The sequence below is a fragment of the Saccopteryx leptura genome, chromosome 3 (assembly GCF_036850995.1).
Source record: "Saccopteryx leptura isolate mSacLep1 chromosome 3, mSacLep1_pri_phased_curated, whole genome shotgun sequence".
Lineage (NCBI taxonomy): Eukaryota > Metazoa > Chordata > Mammalia > Chiroptera > Emballonuridae > Saccopteryx > Saccopteryx leptura.
The window spans coordinates 42202951-42220138 of NC_089505.1; the positions used below are offsets into that span (position 1 = coordinate 42202951).

General features: G+C 32.9%; 1 protein-coding gene across 4 annotated transcripts in view; it reads left to right on the plus strand.

Annotated features, from left to right (window-relative positions):
• The window catches only part of TBC1D32 (TBC1 domain family member 32), a 233294-nt gene that overhangs the window by 185259 nt on the left and 30847 nt on the right, over positions 1–17188 (plus strand). For 3 of the 4 annotated variants that reach the window (XM_066373353.1, XM_066373355.1, XM_066373354.1), the window contains 2 exons: positions 7417–7557; positions 15592–15780. In XM_066373353.1, coding sequence (XP_066229450.1) covers positions 7417–7557; positions 15592–15780 — 330 coding nt within the window. The remainder of the gene's footprint in view (positions 1–7416; positions 7558–15591; positions 15781–17188) is intronic. The other variant, XM_066373356.1, reaches the window with a different exon arrangement.

Consider the following 17188-nt stretch of genomic DNA (forward strand, 5'->3'; position numbering starts at 1 on the left):
TTTGATTGTGGCAATAGAGTGTATTTTTAAAGATTTTACTAGTCCCATGAATCTGATAGAGTTTTGTTTAGAGGTAAATGAATCCCTCAAGTAATGTTCCTGTGTTTTGTTTTACCTATTTGCTTACTGCCATTTAAGATCCCCAACTCAGGTGAGCTGTGGACTGTATCAGCCGTTCTGGTGCTTCCCAGACCTTTTCCCTGACAGGTTGCACCCAGACAGGGAATCATGTGGCCCCCAAGGATAAGTGAAGGGGCTGGAGAGCGTCTGTATACGGCAGTAAATGAAAACATTTGTTATATATTTTTATAATATATGTTAGTTATAAGGAAAATAAAAGCAAAGCGTCAAAGGATACATTAAATATTGAAATTTTATGATTTTATGCTTGAAGTAGCTATGCACAATTTCTGAATAAGACTTATGAGACAATGAAACTATTTTCCTTTTAATAACTTGAATTCAAACAATTATTTAAATTGTACAGAAAAAGAATTTTAAATTTCACTGATTTTTTACTCTTCCATTTATAAATATGTTGAAAATTCTTTTGATAAATATGGATTTTGAGTTCACTCACACATTCTCACATCAAGTATTCTTAACTGATACTTACATACCACCAGTCTTAACTGTTCTACTTCAGTGTTCCGATTGTGACACTGTCGAACATCACCAGTTAAATGTTTTCAACAGTAATTTTTACATTTCTGCTTTGAATCTATGAACTTTTTCATGACACATTATTTTAACAAAACAACAGTAATGTATTCTACTAGCATTTTTATATATATATATATATAACTGAAACCAGGTGTGACTAGTCGCTTGGATCTTACTATATTTATGGTTTTGATATGGAGTGTACTATGGAGTATAGATCTGTGAATGGAATGGAGGGACTTGTAACTCAGTGTTTTAGAATGTACTCTCGTTGTAAAGCCATGACATCTTTCAGTTGGGGCAACTGAAACATCAATGAAAACTTACGCAGTGCCTTCCATTGTATCATTTTATTCTTTTTTTTTTATAAGAGCAAGTTTATTAAGAAAGTTACAGAGGTAGTAGAAGTGAGCCAGCTGAACTGAGTAGGCTCAGGAAACAAGTTACAGAGGCAGAAGAAAGGCCCTTGGAGCTCAGGAGAGAGAAAGGCAAGGGTAATTCACCTGAGGGGAAGAAGTGGAGGAAAAGAAAGGCAAGGCACACTCTAGAAAGGGAGAACATCATTGCATCCTTCATCTTGAGAGTTTTTATAGTTTATTGAATTTATTGGGATGACTGTGGTTCAAAAAAGCATACAGGTTTCAAGTGTACAACTCAGTAAAACATCATCTGCACACTGCATGTGCCCATCACCCAAAGCAAATTTTCTTCCGTCTCCATTTACCCACCCCCCTTGGCCCACCTCTACCTACCCCACCCCACTTTCCCTCTGACTGTCATCAACACTGTTGACTCTGTCTATGTGCCATATATATATATATATATATATATATATATATATATATATATTTTTTTTTTTTTTTTTTTTTTTTTTTGCTTGACCCCTTCACCTTCTTTCATTAGTCCTCCAACCTCACTCCCATCTGACAGCTGTCAGTCTGTTCCATGTATCCATGCTTCTATTTCTATTTGTTAGTCAGTTAATTTTGTTCATTGGATTCCACATATAAGTACAAACATACCAAATTGGATATTTCATTACCAGTAGTTTGTCTTAGTGCTTCTTTATAAAACAGTAACATTCTGCTAAGATTCTTCTTCAGGGATTCTATCTAGAACTGTTAGCTAAGTATAGTTACTAATGGCTGTACACTCACTGCTCCACAGTATAAATTTTTTCAATTTAAAAATCTTTTGGATTGGTGTTTTCTCTGTGCCACTTTATTTGTTAATGCATTTGGTAGGTCTTAGTATTATTTAAAAAATGGTTTGTTTTCTATTTTGATTGATCCATTGGTTTCAAACATTGTACTGACAGTTTTATGCAGGTTGATAAAAATAAGCAAATCTGCAGTGTAGTGAGACACCTTAGCTTCAGCTGTTAAGAGCACTAACGGTCCACCTTCTTTAGCTCCATCTCACATTATAGTAATCAACCTCAAAAAAGCTTCAACCTGTTACACCAGTCTCATATTCCCCAACCTCATTATCCTGTTCTACTGTGTCCTTTTGTTCTATAATCTATTCTACATCAATTCCTAATAGGTTGCTTAATTTATATCTTTATAATGAATTCAATATATTAATAATAAATACACAAATTAAGTTCTACAAAGGCAGGGCTTTCAGTTCTATTTACTAATGTGTCCCATACTATGGCCCATATTAACTAATGTGTTGAATGTGTGAATTAATATTTAACTAGAAGTATGTAATGGACAGTAAGCTTATGTTACCTTAGAAAATGTATTTAAAATATGTTCAGTCCTCTGCATTCTTAAGACTGTTGTAAACAAATTGCGTCAAAAAAAGTGTAAGGCCCTGGCTGAGTAGTTCAGTTGGTTATAATGTCGTCCTGATACACCAAGGTTGCAGGAACACTCCCCAGTCAGTGCACATACAAGAAGCAACAAATGTTCCAATAAATAGGTGGAATAACAAATTGATTTCTCTCTTTCTCTCTTTCACTTTCTAAAAGAAATAAATAAAAAACAATTTTTAAAAGAAATAATTAGGGGAAAAAAGGTTTAAAAACTTAGCCTATGATAATCAGTATAGGAAATGAAATATTAATTTGAAGTTCTCAAAAATTATTATGGAAATTCATCAAAAATCAGTTTGGCTAATTGTTAACACCAAAGCTGTTAATAAAATGAGAGATTAAGATACCAGAACATCAAGAAATTAGTTTTTCTATAGGAATATTTAATCCTTAATAGTGATTATAACAATAGTAACAATTATATATGCCTTCTCTGTTAGTAAAACATGAAAAATGAAAACAAATTAAGTTGAGATTAAAAGCTGAAGTATTTTATATTCATAAACAAACAAAACTGCATTGATAAAAAATCAGGCTAAAGAAATACTCAAATGAACTAGTGTTGTACAACAGAAAAGGTCATGGGATGGTTATATACACACATACATATATTTATATGTACATACACACAGTTCTCTCTTACTCTTCACAAAATAATAATTGTCCAACACTAGAAAAAGTTCAAAATTCTAATAGAATTTAAATACTTACTTAGATTAAAAAAAACTATTTTTTGTGCAGTTCTTCTGCTTTTGGTATGGCTCCACTGTCCTTAACAAAGTCTTAGTGTTCCTTCAGCCAGACCCTTTGTTTGACCCACTCCGGAAAATGAAATTTTAGATTTCTGCCCAGGTAACAAGAGAGGTCTCAGGCTCAAAGGCTCATTCTGTCCTTCTCATTTTAGCCCCTTCTTCATTTTTCCCACTTCCAGAAGTTCTTGGCCATCAATTTTTGAGGCTTTTAAGTATTCTTCAGAGTAAACTTGGTTGGTTCTCAGCTTTCTTTAATGTTAATTTAGGATTCTGCTCTTTTAGGCCTGCGAAGTCTTTCTCCTTCCAGCTTCCAAAGTTGTGTTGCTGTTGTCACTTATGCATTTAGATGCAAATTTTGCCACCATTGGCATGTTATGGCACACTTGTAACCCACCTGCAGGTCATTTGCAATAGTAAGTCATGTGACCAGTCACTTGCAGGAAAAAGTACTAGCTTCAAAACCCCTTCTGCTTCTTACATGTGACTTTAAATTGTATTTATATTTGAAGATTCCATTTTCTCATGTGTTTTATTTTTCCTGAGAGGAGAAAAATTTATGTTTTAACATTACTGAATCACACTTAAAAAAATATTTTCAACGTTTTTTCTTCCTGCTTGTGCATGATGCTGCACAGGCTGTGCAGATTCACTGCATCGTTGCTGATAAGGCATTTCTAGTCCTCTGCCCACAGAACACCAGAGTGGAGCACTGGGCTGGCTGGGACTGGACTGAATCTGATTAATTGGTTTGGAGCCTTTGTCTTTCAAATAGGTTCTTTCTGGTTAATTTTCATAGCCATATAGAACTAGATTTTTCTTAGTGTCAGGAATAAAATGACTCATCAGTCATTTCTAGTGGAAGAAAGAAATCAAGAACCTGCTTACTATGTTTCTTGTTTTTTAAAGCACATAGCTTTTATTTTTAATCACTCAAGTAAAATATTCTGAGTGTTCATTATTTTACAAAGTCCTTGTTTCCTATTATGCCACTTTCTAGTATATTTCAAGCCAAAAGATTTTACTGATAATCTGTTCCAGGATTTTAGCATAGTTTATGTATCAGTTTATATGTTGTTTAGATAATATATAGTAAATGTTGTTGTTATCTCATATGTATTCCACCTAATCCAATATTCTAGATTTTATTTAGAGTTACCTTTAATAAGAGTTACCATCCTTTTGGAGCATTGTAACTAAGCAAAATACATTAAAACACTAAAATATAATAACTGTATATTTTAATTATTCAGAATATTCTGTGTTGTATTAATGTGGCTCAGCTATCATTAATCTGACTTTATGAACACAATTTACTATAAATTAGAATTATGAAATGACAATTAATAGACCAATTAATAAAATTATTTTAAGTGAACTTACTGGGATTAAAGAGAGGAGAAGCAGGAAGCATTGACTCATAGTAATTGCTTCTTGTATGTGCCTTGATCAGGCAAGCCCCGGGTTTCTTTTTTTCGGGGGGGGGGGGTTGTATTTTTTCAAAGTTGGAAACAGGGAGGCAGTCAGACAGACTCCCACATGTGCCCGACCAGGATCCACCCAGCATGCCCATCAGGGGGTGATGCTCTGCCCATCTGGGGTGTTGCTCTGTTGCAACCAGAGCCATTCTAGCACCTGAGGCAGAGGCCTCAGAGCCATCCTCAGCACCCAGGCCAACTCTGCTCCAATGGAGCCTCAACTGCGGGAGGGGAAGAGAGAGACAGAGAGGAAGGAGAGGGGGAGGGGTGGAGAAGCAGATGGGTGCTTCTCCTTTGTGCCCTGGCTGGGAATCGAACCCAGGACTCCTGCACGCCAGGCCAATGCTCTACCACTGAGCCAACTGGCCAGGGCCTGTTTGTTTGTTTTTTTACAGAGACAGAGAGAAAGTCAGAGAGAGGGATAGATAGGGACAGACAGACAAGAACAGAAAGAGATGAAAAGCATCAATCATTAGTTTTTCGTTGCGACATTTTAGTTGTTCATTGATTGCTTTCTCATATGTGCCTTGACCGCGGGCCTTCAGCAGACCGAGTAACCCCTCGCTCAAGCCAGCGACCTTGGTCCAAGCTGGTGAGCTTTGCTCAAACCATATAAGCCCGCGCTCAAGCTGGCGACCTTGGGGTCTCAAACCCGGGTCCTCTGCGTCCCAGTTCGACGTTCTATCCACTGTGCCACCGCCTGGTCAGGCAGCATCTTTTCTTGTTATTCAGTCAGTAATTTGTTGAGTAGCTACTCTGTGCAAGGTTTGGTGCTAGGAGCTTGTTTTGGTTACCAAAAGTATGGCTTAATTTCTTCCAACAGAGTATAATCTGTTAACAGTAGGTGAATTCTTGCCTTATCTTTGGCAATCTATTACATAATAATGGCTTGTTTTCTTTGAGACTGTAATTAGTCTACTGGCCACCATCTCTTAATAGACCAACTCTAAATACATTGTTTTCAATCAGTGTAGACAGATACTGTATAAGAATTATTTCTTATATATTCTATATACAATTCTTACACTACTATTATACATATGTTTAGAAAAACATTACCCGAGTTTGTATTGGAAATTAAAATATTTTGTATGTATAAATTGACTCTTGCTTTTATGTATGTTTGTTAGATTCATTAATTTTATTCTATAAGTTTTTATTAGTGAAACACATTGTGTATTTCACAAAAGAAGATAAAGGATACTAATTCTCATGCAGTTTATATTATTATTTTTATTTACTCATTAGGATTATTTTTGGTACTAGACATTTATCTGCAACTTACTACAAGATGTTCATTTCATATGCTATGTATTTTGTCATCAATATAGAGAATTAATGTCTGTGTGTACTGTGAGGTATCTTGCTGAGAACATGTCATAAAATATATTTTCCTATAACATATATTTTTCTACAAATATGTATTTCTACATGTGAAATGATAAATTATTTATGATAAATGATAAAACAAAAAAATTTGCTAATAAATTAACTTCCTAATTTCAGAAACTTTAGTATATAACTCAGACCTAAATTTTTAAAAGCAACTTAGTCATAAAGTTGGAAAGAAATCCTCTGTATCTTAACTCTTATGTAATTGTTTTATGTGAATTTGATTAGTTTTAATTTAAAAGTAATTACTTTCTTTTATTAAGGTTTAAAAATAAGAATTGCTCAGTAAAGGCAGAAACAGAAAATACTCTTCTGAAACTTAATTATGTATTCTTTAGGTATAATTTGAGTATCAATTTTTATTATAAGTTTAAGATATAATTGCTAGTCTAATTTTTTCTTGAAATAAATTTATATCTTTAAGTGTATTTTGTTTTTGTTTTTGTTTTTTTTGTATTGTTCTTAAAAGAAGTTATTGTGGTTAAATGTTGGACTTATAACACTCATTAAAACAGTATAGAATATTCACGATAATAGATTGTATCTAAAAGCTAAATTTAAAAAAACTTTATAAAGAAATTGCTGAAAAATAAGTTTATAAATACTTGTGTTTATATATCCACATGTATGTAGTATATGGACATACAAATAAATATAACAAAAATAAATATAAATTATATATATACATATATAGTTATATATATATATAGATAGATATGTAATAGTTGGCCTGAAAATTTTGATGTGAATGAATGTATTATGTATTTTTTCCCCAGTTTTAGAGTTGATTTTTTATGGAATATATGATATTAGTTATTAGTAACACAAGTTACAAATTTATATTTGGGTTTACGTTAACTTAGAAAAAGGGAATTAGGCAAATATTCTAAGAGGTGACAAACTAAAACTTTTTAACATTATGGAATTATTGGTGAAAACCAAGAATAGAAAGTATATGGAAATACCATTAGTATTAGAAAGTAAAGCATTTATCACTCCTGTATTCACTCATACATTTATTCTTTTCTGCAACAGTCATCCCCATCATTCCACAGGGGACTGAAGTGGTCCAGATTTAAAGTGTCAGCTTCATGCCTGTGTCTTGGAAGATAGAGCATTTTACCTTTATTGAGATTTATGCTTTCCAGTCTTTAAAATTCTGACTTTTAAATTTACATATCTATAATATTTGCATAACTTGTTATGCCACAACATTAATTTTGAAGTAGCAATTCAAAGCAAAAAATTTAGATGTTTGATTATTTTAAATTAGCTGCATATTCATTGATTTCAGTTTCTCTTCTTTATGCAGCAGTACCTAGCTACTGACACTGTGGAATCCGGCATCCATCCAGTATATTTTTGCAGCACTCACTATATTGAAATGCTCCTGAAGGTGGAGGTGCCACTTGTGTTTTCAGCTTTCCACATGTCTGGTGTTGCACCGTCACAGGTAATCCTTCAGGGCATAATAGTATTTCTTCAATTCTCAGACTTTAGTGTCTTTAAAGAATATTACTTTCTTATCAGATATAGGAAATACATTTAAATTAATAAAATCATTTTGGTAAATATTTATACCTTTGTGTTTAAATTCCTAAACTGGCTTCTCCTTTGCATCTATTATAATAGGTAGCTTTACTTTAAAGTAGATATCTGGCACTCACAGAATTCGAGTTCAAGTTTAGCTATTCAAAGGTATATACATTCTGTAGTTTATAATGTAGGTTTTCGAAGGTAATGTCTACTTTAGCAGGCTAATTTAAGGATTAAGTAACTGAGGGCAATAATTCTTAGCAACACTGAGTATCTGGTATGTGAGATACTATGTCTTATCTAACAAGAAAGCCTGGAGCTGTGTTTCTGCTATTGAGGTCTGAGAAGTTGTAGTCATTTTTCTAGGGTCTGTAATTGTGCGTGTGGTCACATTGACAGTAGCCACTGATGTTTTATATTTAAGATTATCTTGATCTTGGAGCTTATATTACTTGTTTATGTGACGTATCTGATAGATTTCTTAATAGTAAATTATCTTTCATTCCCTTGGATTTGTCTTACTGGAAACCTTTTCCTCTTAATTAGACAATAGTTCTTCCTAATATGACATGTGCTTTTATACGTATTTTGAAGAGCCCTTATGGCATTTATTAAATTGACTTACATCAAGTTACTCCATCTGCTGAGTTTTAAATTTCCTGAGTTGAATAAAAATCTAACGATAGCAAGGAATTGTATATAGTGGAAAGAAATACTCTTAGCCAATTATAGCTCTTACTGTATATGTTCCTGAAACACTTCCGAGAACTTTGAATCACAAAATGTTTAATTCTGGTTAGAAGTACTTACTTAGATATTTACTATAAACTCAATAATCTATTCTTTTAATCTTCTAAAAATCCATGCAATGAGCAATAAGTTCCTGAGAGTTCCTTTTAGCCATTCTAGTCTTGATTAATAGAAAATGCATTATCTGATACTTCCAGTCATTTACTAGTTCCTAACATAGATTTTTAAATTTAAAAATAAACTACCAAAGTCCATGGGAAACATTTGCAATACCTCAGGCCCCACTGTATGAATTTGGTACCTATCATTTTTTTTTAAACTTTTTTCTTTTATTCATTTTAGAGAGGAGAGAGAGTGTGAGATAGAAAGAGAGAGAAAGTGGGGAGGGGCAGGAAGCATCAACTCCCATATGTGCTTTAACCAGACAAGTGCAGGGTTTTGAATCGACGACCTCAGCATTCCAGGTCGACACTTCATCCACTGCACCACCACAGGTCAGGCCAGTACCTATCATTTTGGCATCTCTTTATCAATTGACATCTTTTTATCAATTTGAAACTGCTTACATGTAGCAAGCAGATATATCTAATAAAAACCACTGCATTATATCTCAGCAGTAATATTAAGTTTCTTAAATTACCTAAAGTGGAAATACCTTTTTATTGGCTCCTTTTCTGAGCTAATAATTTTAAATCTAAAATATATATCATTGATTTGTTGATAGTATTTGCCATTTTATTGCTAATTATAGAATATGAAAACTGTTTTTAAATAACTGAATGGGTATATGTGGTTAAGTAATTATTTGGATACAAATTTAGTATTTCAAAACTTATTCATTTTGACCTAATTAGAAGCAGTTCTTTTTGAAGTTGTTAATTTATAGACACTAAGGGATTAAGATTGGTTGATTAATGAGGGATTTGTGGGGTAGGTTGCTAAATAAAATATGTACCTCTCTAAAAATAATAAGATCAATTAGAATAGAAAAAATTAAATATAGTTAGAAATATATATTTATGGATTAGAGTTTCTTTTAAAAGTAACAGATTGGAAAGGAACTTGAAATTTAAATATATGTTCTTTTTAAATAAACAGAAAATCACATATTCAGCTTAACTTTTTGACAAATTTTACCTTTAAAAATTTTTTTTACTGAATTTTATCATCTTTCCTGGATTAAGAAGTATCACATATCTTTCATGATTTATCTTTTGCAATTCCTTTGGGACATAATTTGACATATCATTGATTATTGTACTGTACTGTGTCAGCAAGCAGGCTAACATGGATAATCTTCTGATTATACTAGAGAAAAACCTGGTTTTTCTTTTTCTGGGTCTCTATCACCACCACTATTGTAAAGGTAGAATTACTGTATAGAAAACTATTTTACTGTTTCATATTCTGTGACAGTGCATTTTTAAAATGCAAATTTATGCAAATACAAAATAGAATGTTTACACTGGGAATGCCCCTAACTTAGAATCATACTTAAATGTGTCCCAGGCTTGACCTCTCCTCATGTGGCTAGTGTTGCTATTTGAGATGATACCTTCTTACTCCCCCATGTTCCATCTTTACTTGTCAGGTACATATCCTTGAAGGTATGTCCAAAAAGAAACCTCTGGATCACCTACAGATATATGATTCTGCTTTGCTTTGAGTTTGTATACTGCTTCTATACCTCCTCTCTAGTAGAAATATATGCCTTGCTTTATGGAATAGTAATTTGTATCCTTTACCTCTCTTACCTTTTGAAATTTCTTAAAAATGTGAGTGCCTGACTTAGATTCAGCACATTTGAGTGTCTGACACATTGTCATGCCTAGAAGTGCAACAGAAACACTATCTTTTATTTATAGCAGCTCTTTGCAGTATAAGAAGTATATTTTCAGACCTTATTTCTATTAAAATTGTAACTCTTCATGTTACAGATGAAGAAATGCAGGATCAGTAAAGTTAATTAACTTACTTAGGGTATCCTGATAATGAGGAATTAAAACCACCTATTTGTTTTTGGAACCAGATTTATTTCCTACTTTGCTAATAATATTCTTTCTATCCTGAGAAAAAATAAAACAAGGTGTGTATAGTTGTTAAAATAGTGTCTTTGGATCATAAACTCGATCATTTAAATCATACCTACTTTGGTTTAATCAGGTATTTATAAGTAATTCTTTTAACTAAACTTATTTTTATTTAATTCTTATGGAATTCTTTGAAGACTGTTAAATTTACATACATAAGAGAATAATTTACCTCAGATAAAATAATTATGTTTATCTCAAGGTTACATCTTAATGTCCTTTGGCATAAGCTTAGGTATAGTTGAAGGGAAAATTTTCCTAGGGAGGCTATGGTTTATTTTGATGCATATTGTACAAATTAGTTTTTTTCTTATGAACCTAAAAGCCATTTAAATGTTTTAAAGTGTAATTAGCTCTAAAGAATATTAGTTTATAAGAATATTAGTTTACAAGCATAATTAGTTTCACTTTGTAAACGGTTTCATAAACTACTACTAATATTTTTTAATGAATATGAGGATTCAACTGCTTGGTTTTCTTTAATGCAGTACATTTTTAAGACTTGGAAGAGGAAATTTGGAAAAATCACATGTGCATTTATTCATTAACTCAGCAACGTCATTTATAGAAGTCTACTCCAGAGACACACTAAAAATTTAGAAAATGCATGCATACAGATATATTTTTATAACATTATATATAGTAGCAAATAACTAGAAACAATGCAGATGTCTGTGAATAGGGATTTGGTTGAATAAATAATGGTTTGTCCACAGAGGGGTACTATGAAATTATAAAAATGAGTGAAAAATAACTTTGTATGTTGCTGTAGAATGATACATAGGATCTTTTGGTTAAGTGAGAAAAGGGTATTGAGTATGTTACCACTTATATAAGAAAAGGTAGAGATACAAATACACACACACACACACACACACACACACACACACACACACACACACACCAAATGTGCTTATATTAAAAACATGAATGAGTTTACCATATTTTTTAAATGATTGTTTTTATGATAGGGAAGGATGAGCTGAAGAGCCAGGGAATGTACCTTGCTTTGTTATTTTTTCTTTCAAATTGTTTCAATATTTTATATAATAATATAAATATATACCTATAAATAACCCACTAAATAAATAAGTTTTGTCCTTAAGAATACGAAATCAGACTGAATCAAATAAACCTAATAGTACCACCTGATGATATAAGCTCATGAGAAGCACTTTGAAACTCCTTCATTTGACTGTACAGATCTAGTGATATGTCATCAAAAGACAGAGAACAGCAAAAATTCTATGTTTTGAGTAATCATATTGCTTGTGGTAGTGTTGATATTATTATTACTATGAGATTATTTTTGTGTGCTTAATGAAATGAAAAGTTATGCTGATGGAAATGATAACTGAGATTTTCAATGTGTCTTAAATTAATTCCAGACAAAACTTATAGCAACTTAAAGTGTATTTTATCTTAAAAATATTAAAGAGGGGGAACCTATAGAGGAAAATGGACTTGGAACATATCAACTAATCAAAATTTTGAAGTTGTGTTAGATCTGGTTCCTCTACAATTTTCATTTATATATATATATATTATATAAAAATGTTAAAGGAAAAATTTTATGTCTTTTTGGACACATAACTTCCTTTGTCCTTTTAGAATCTCAGACTGTCAGCTGTTCACAGACCCTTGCATTTTCTAAAGATAGAGAAGTTATTTGTTCAAGGATTAAAAAATATGACTCATAGTTTATCATTCTATCAGGGAAATAGTGTTTTTGACTTTTATTATAATGTAATAATTCTAAAGTATCTTGTACATTTAACAATAGCATATATAATTTCTACCAAGACAAGAAGGTCATATTTTTAGAAAATATATCTCTCCCCTTCAAGTGTAAGGTCCATCAGAATAGGGACCAAATGTCTTTTGTTTACTTAAAAATAATAATCTTGTATATTAGGTATAAATAAATATAAATGAATATTAGACATCTGTACCTTTGTTATAGAATAACATTTATAACACATATATTTTCAAAGTGCCTTCAGTTTTCTCTCATTTTCTTCTCAATTTCCCCATGTGTAGAAAAGACAGATATTATTTCTTCATTAAATGGAAGAGAAATAAACAATGTATAGAAAACAATGCTTGAATGTATGCAAATGCCAGAAAATTGCAACAGCATTAGAAACTATATAATAAAGAACTAAGTGCAGATTCTGGGGTGACTTCCTTTTAACCAATTCAGATAAAAGTAGATGGATAATTACCTATCTACATACATCTTAACTTCAGATATATTTGTTGGAACACATAAAGTTGGTAGGTTTAGAGGTTCAAATGAGTCAGTGATCAGCAGTTTCATACTATTCAACCTGTAGAAGAGGAAGGCCGACTAGAATAAAGATGGGCAGTATCTGTGACCTCTTTCATCTGTATCTACTTTCTAGTCATCCTTGAAACCTACAACTGAATGGAAACTACTCTTTCTGGCTGCTGAGATTATCCATATTAATTTCTACTCCTCAGTTGTTTCTCCTTCATTCATCCAGAGATTCTCATTTTCATTAATTCAGTTGATTGGCATTAATAGCTGTAGCAAAGAACAGAGGCACAGAGAACCCTGCACTGATTTAAAAGAATTAAAAGTATTGCTTCTAGTCAAAGAACCATTGAATGCTTCAATCTATCTAATCAAATGGGAGCAGGACGTATTTTTCCTCCCAGTCCAGTAGAGCCACAATATGTCAATATTTGGGGGGCAATGGAAGTTTGGTAGTGAACTCTTCAATACCAACTTACCTTCCCAGTTGAGGTCTTGGAGAAGAATCCTATCAATGTCAAGTGAACACTAAATATGGGACCAAAGGAAATTAATTATATCCTGCCTGTTGACAAATATTAGACATTTATAGACATACCATATTCTAATTCAGTACTGTCGCCTGACCTGTGGTGGCGCAGTGGATAAAGCATCGACCTGGAGATGCTGAGGTTGCCGGCTCGAAACCCTGGGCTTGCCTGGTCAAGGCACATATGGGAGTTGATGCTTCCAGCTCCTCCCCCCTTCTCTCTCTCTGTCTCTCTCTCCTCTCTCTTCCTCTCTGTCTCTGTCCTTTCTAAAAATGAATAAATAAATAAAAAATAATAATAAAAACAAACAAACAAAAAACTACATTTAATTCAGTACTGTCAACTCATAAGATTTATTAAAATACTTGGAGCATAATAGAAAGGAAAATCTTATAACTGAGAGCAGAATTACAATAAAAAAAGAAGAAAATATTTGGTGAGATATAGTTGACATTATCAATAACAACATAGGAAATATGACCAGAAGATGAGATCAAAAGATATGTATATAATGACTGAGATTTAAAGGTTAATGGCCAATGCGAGTAATTATATATTGGAAAGGAAACTCCATGATATCAGCTGTTATGGGCTGACTTGTGTTACCTCCCCAAATGCATATGTCAACATTCTAACCCCCAGTACTTTATCATGTGACTATATAGAGATAAGGTCTTTAAAGGTGATAATTACATTAAAATGAGGTCATAACAAATTTGGACACAGGCGAGTACAGAGATAAGACCATGTAAAAATATAAGCAAAGGCTGGCAACTACAAGCCAAAGGGATTGGCCTCAGAAGAAACTCACCCTGCCAACACCTTGACTTCGCCAGAATTGTGTGACATTAATTTCTGTGGTTGACTCACCCTGTCTCTGGTACAGCCTTGGTAAACTAATATACCATGTTAAAGACAGTTAAAAGTGGTATCAGCATCCTTAAAAGTTGAATCAGGCTATAAAAACAAAATTTAGAAACTATTCAAGAATATATTTTTTAAAGGACCAAATGAAAGAACAAAAGAAAATTTGTGACTTTGTATCTTTTATAGCTATGATAAAATGATATAAGCCACTGTATCTGTTCCCATTTTCTTTTTCCACTCCCCCACCCCCACTTAGACATAAAATTATAGGAGAAGATAGGCTTAATAAAGGAAATCTTTCCTCAGTGGTAATCTGTTGACCATGAATGAAAACTAAAATATTGGAAAGTAATTAATTGTCTTAATTTCCCAAGACTGCAGTACCAAAGTATCATAAACTAGGATGCTTAAAACAACAGACTTATTGTCTCACAATTTTGGAGACCAGCACACAAAATCAAAGTGTTGGCAAGGCTGTTTCCTCTGACCATATCAGGCGAAGGACTACTCTTTGATGCTTCTTTCCTAGCTTCTCGTAGCCACAGGTGTCTCTTGGCTTGCAGGTGCATCAGTCATCTGTCTTCATGTGTGACATTTTCTATGTGTGACTTTCTTACATCTCCCCTCTATGTGTGAGTCTTTGTCCAAATTTCCCCTTTATATGTATCTATGGATGCCAGTCATATTGGAATAGGGTTCATCCTAATGACCTCATTTTATCTTGGTTACTTCTGTAAAGACTCTGTTTCCAAATAATGTCACATTCGCAAGTACTGAGGTTAAGACTTTGACATACTTTGTGCAGGAATACACAATTTCATCTATAACATTAATGTACCAAAAACTTAATGTTAATCTCTGTGTGGTTGTTATTTTTTCTTAAACTTTTCTGTTTCCCCACAGTAGACACATATCTCTTTTACAATCTGAACAAATGTTGTTCAAAAAGTAAGATAAATGATTTTTTTGAAGTCTCATTTTTGAATTATTCTCTACATTCTCAGTTTTATGTTATATAATTCTGTTTGCTTTAAATTGTTTTCTGATTCATCTAGAGTCCATTTGCATTAATGTAACATTTAGCAATCTGTCATCTCCATAATTATACATCTGTGATTATAGGTAGAATAAAAAAAAAACCTTTCATCTCTGAATTAAAATAGCCTCATCATTTGATCTGTAGGGAGCAGACTGGTGTTATTGAGCAGTGTGAACACTATCAGTTTCCCCCAAATCCTGATACCCCAGACCATGAAACTTTTCTCATGCATTAAGCAAATAGATGAAACATCTTTGCCAGGCTTATATGCAGAATGTCTTTCTATTTTGACTAAATGCTAAGCTCTTCATTGGTTTTGTGTGTTATTAGTTTTTGCATTATGAAAGTCAGATAGGGTTTTATAAACTTTCTAATAAACTGACTTCTTTTTTTATAGATTTGTCTGCAATGGATAACTCAATGTTTTTGGAATTATTTAGATTGGAGAGAAATCTGCCATTATATTGCTACTTGTGTTTTTCTTGGTCCTGATTATCAAGTGTATATTTGTATAGCTATATTCAAATATCTGCAACAAGACATTGTACAACACACTCAGACTCAAGATCTGCAGGTTTACCTAAAAGTAAGTGTCTTTATAGCTAAAGGGAACGTGGTTAAGAATTAATGGCTACCACATATTCTTTACCTAATCCTCTACTGAGGGACACTTTGGTTGTTTCCATGTCTTGGCCACTGTGAATAATGCTGCGATGAACATGGGGCTGCATATATCTTTATGTACCAGTGTTTTTGAGCTTTGGGGGTAAATACCCCTTAGAGGGATTGCTGGGTCATATGGTAGTTCTGTTCTTAATTTTCTGAGGAACCACCATACTTTCTTCCATAATAGTTGTACTAATTTGCATTCCCATGGAATACTACTCAGATATTTGAAATGATGACATGGTGACATTTACAACAACATGGATAGACCTTGAGAACATTATACTGGGTAAAGTAAATCAGCAAAAACTAAGAACTGTATGATTTCACATATAGGTGAGATATGAAACTGAGACTCATGGACACAGATAAAAGTGAAGTGGTTACCAGGGGGAAAGGGATGTGGGAGAGGGGTTGAAGGGAGGAGATTAGGGGAAGGGTGTAAAGAAGGACAAATATAAGGTGACAGAAAATGATTTGATTTGGGGTAATGGATATACAACATAAACAACAGTTCAAATGCTATAGAAATGTTTACCTGAAACCTATGTACTCTTACTGATCAATGTCACCCTGTTAAATTTAATTTTCTAAATTAAAAAAAAAAGAATTAATGGCTATCTTTGATGGGGTGCTTAAGTCATATAATTTGCTAGACTCCCTTCTAATCCTAAAAACAACCTATGGAGGTAGGTATTATTATCATCCTTATTTTAAAGGTGAGAAAACCAAGCCACTGAATTAAGTAAATTACCCAAAATTGTACAGGTAGAGAATGAAGGAGCTGGGATATGAAATTAAGCTGTCTGGATCTGAAATTTTGTTTTTAACCTAGTGTGTTATGACAAAAACATATTGTTTTTATATTTCCATATCTCACCTAGTCAATTAGAATATAAGTTACTGTGTTAAACGTAGGTTTGCTATTTTAAAAAATACATATAATTTCTCATGCCTTCATATTCTATATATTTTTAAACTTCCAACTATTTTTTATAAAATGTTTTCTTGAAAGATTATTTTATAATTGAATGTATTGGGGTAACACTAACTAAGAAAAGGTTTCAGTTCACATATCCACAGCACATCATCTTGTACAGTGTATTGTGTGTTCACCAACTCAAGTCTCCACCCATAACTATTTGTTGCCCCCGTACCCTTTTCCACCTCCCCTCTACTTCACAACCCTCTCAGCAGTCATCACACTGTTGTCCATGTCCATAAGTTTTTTCTCTTCTTTTTTTCTGTTGCTCAATCCCCACCACCAGCCATTCAACCCTCCCCCAACCAAAAGTTGTCAGCTGACTATTATCTATGACTCTATTCCT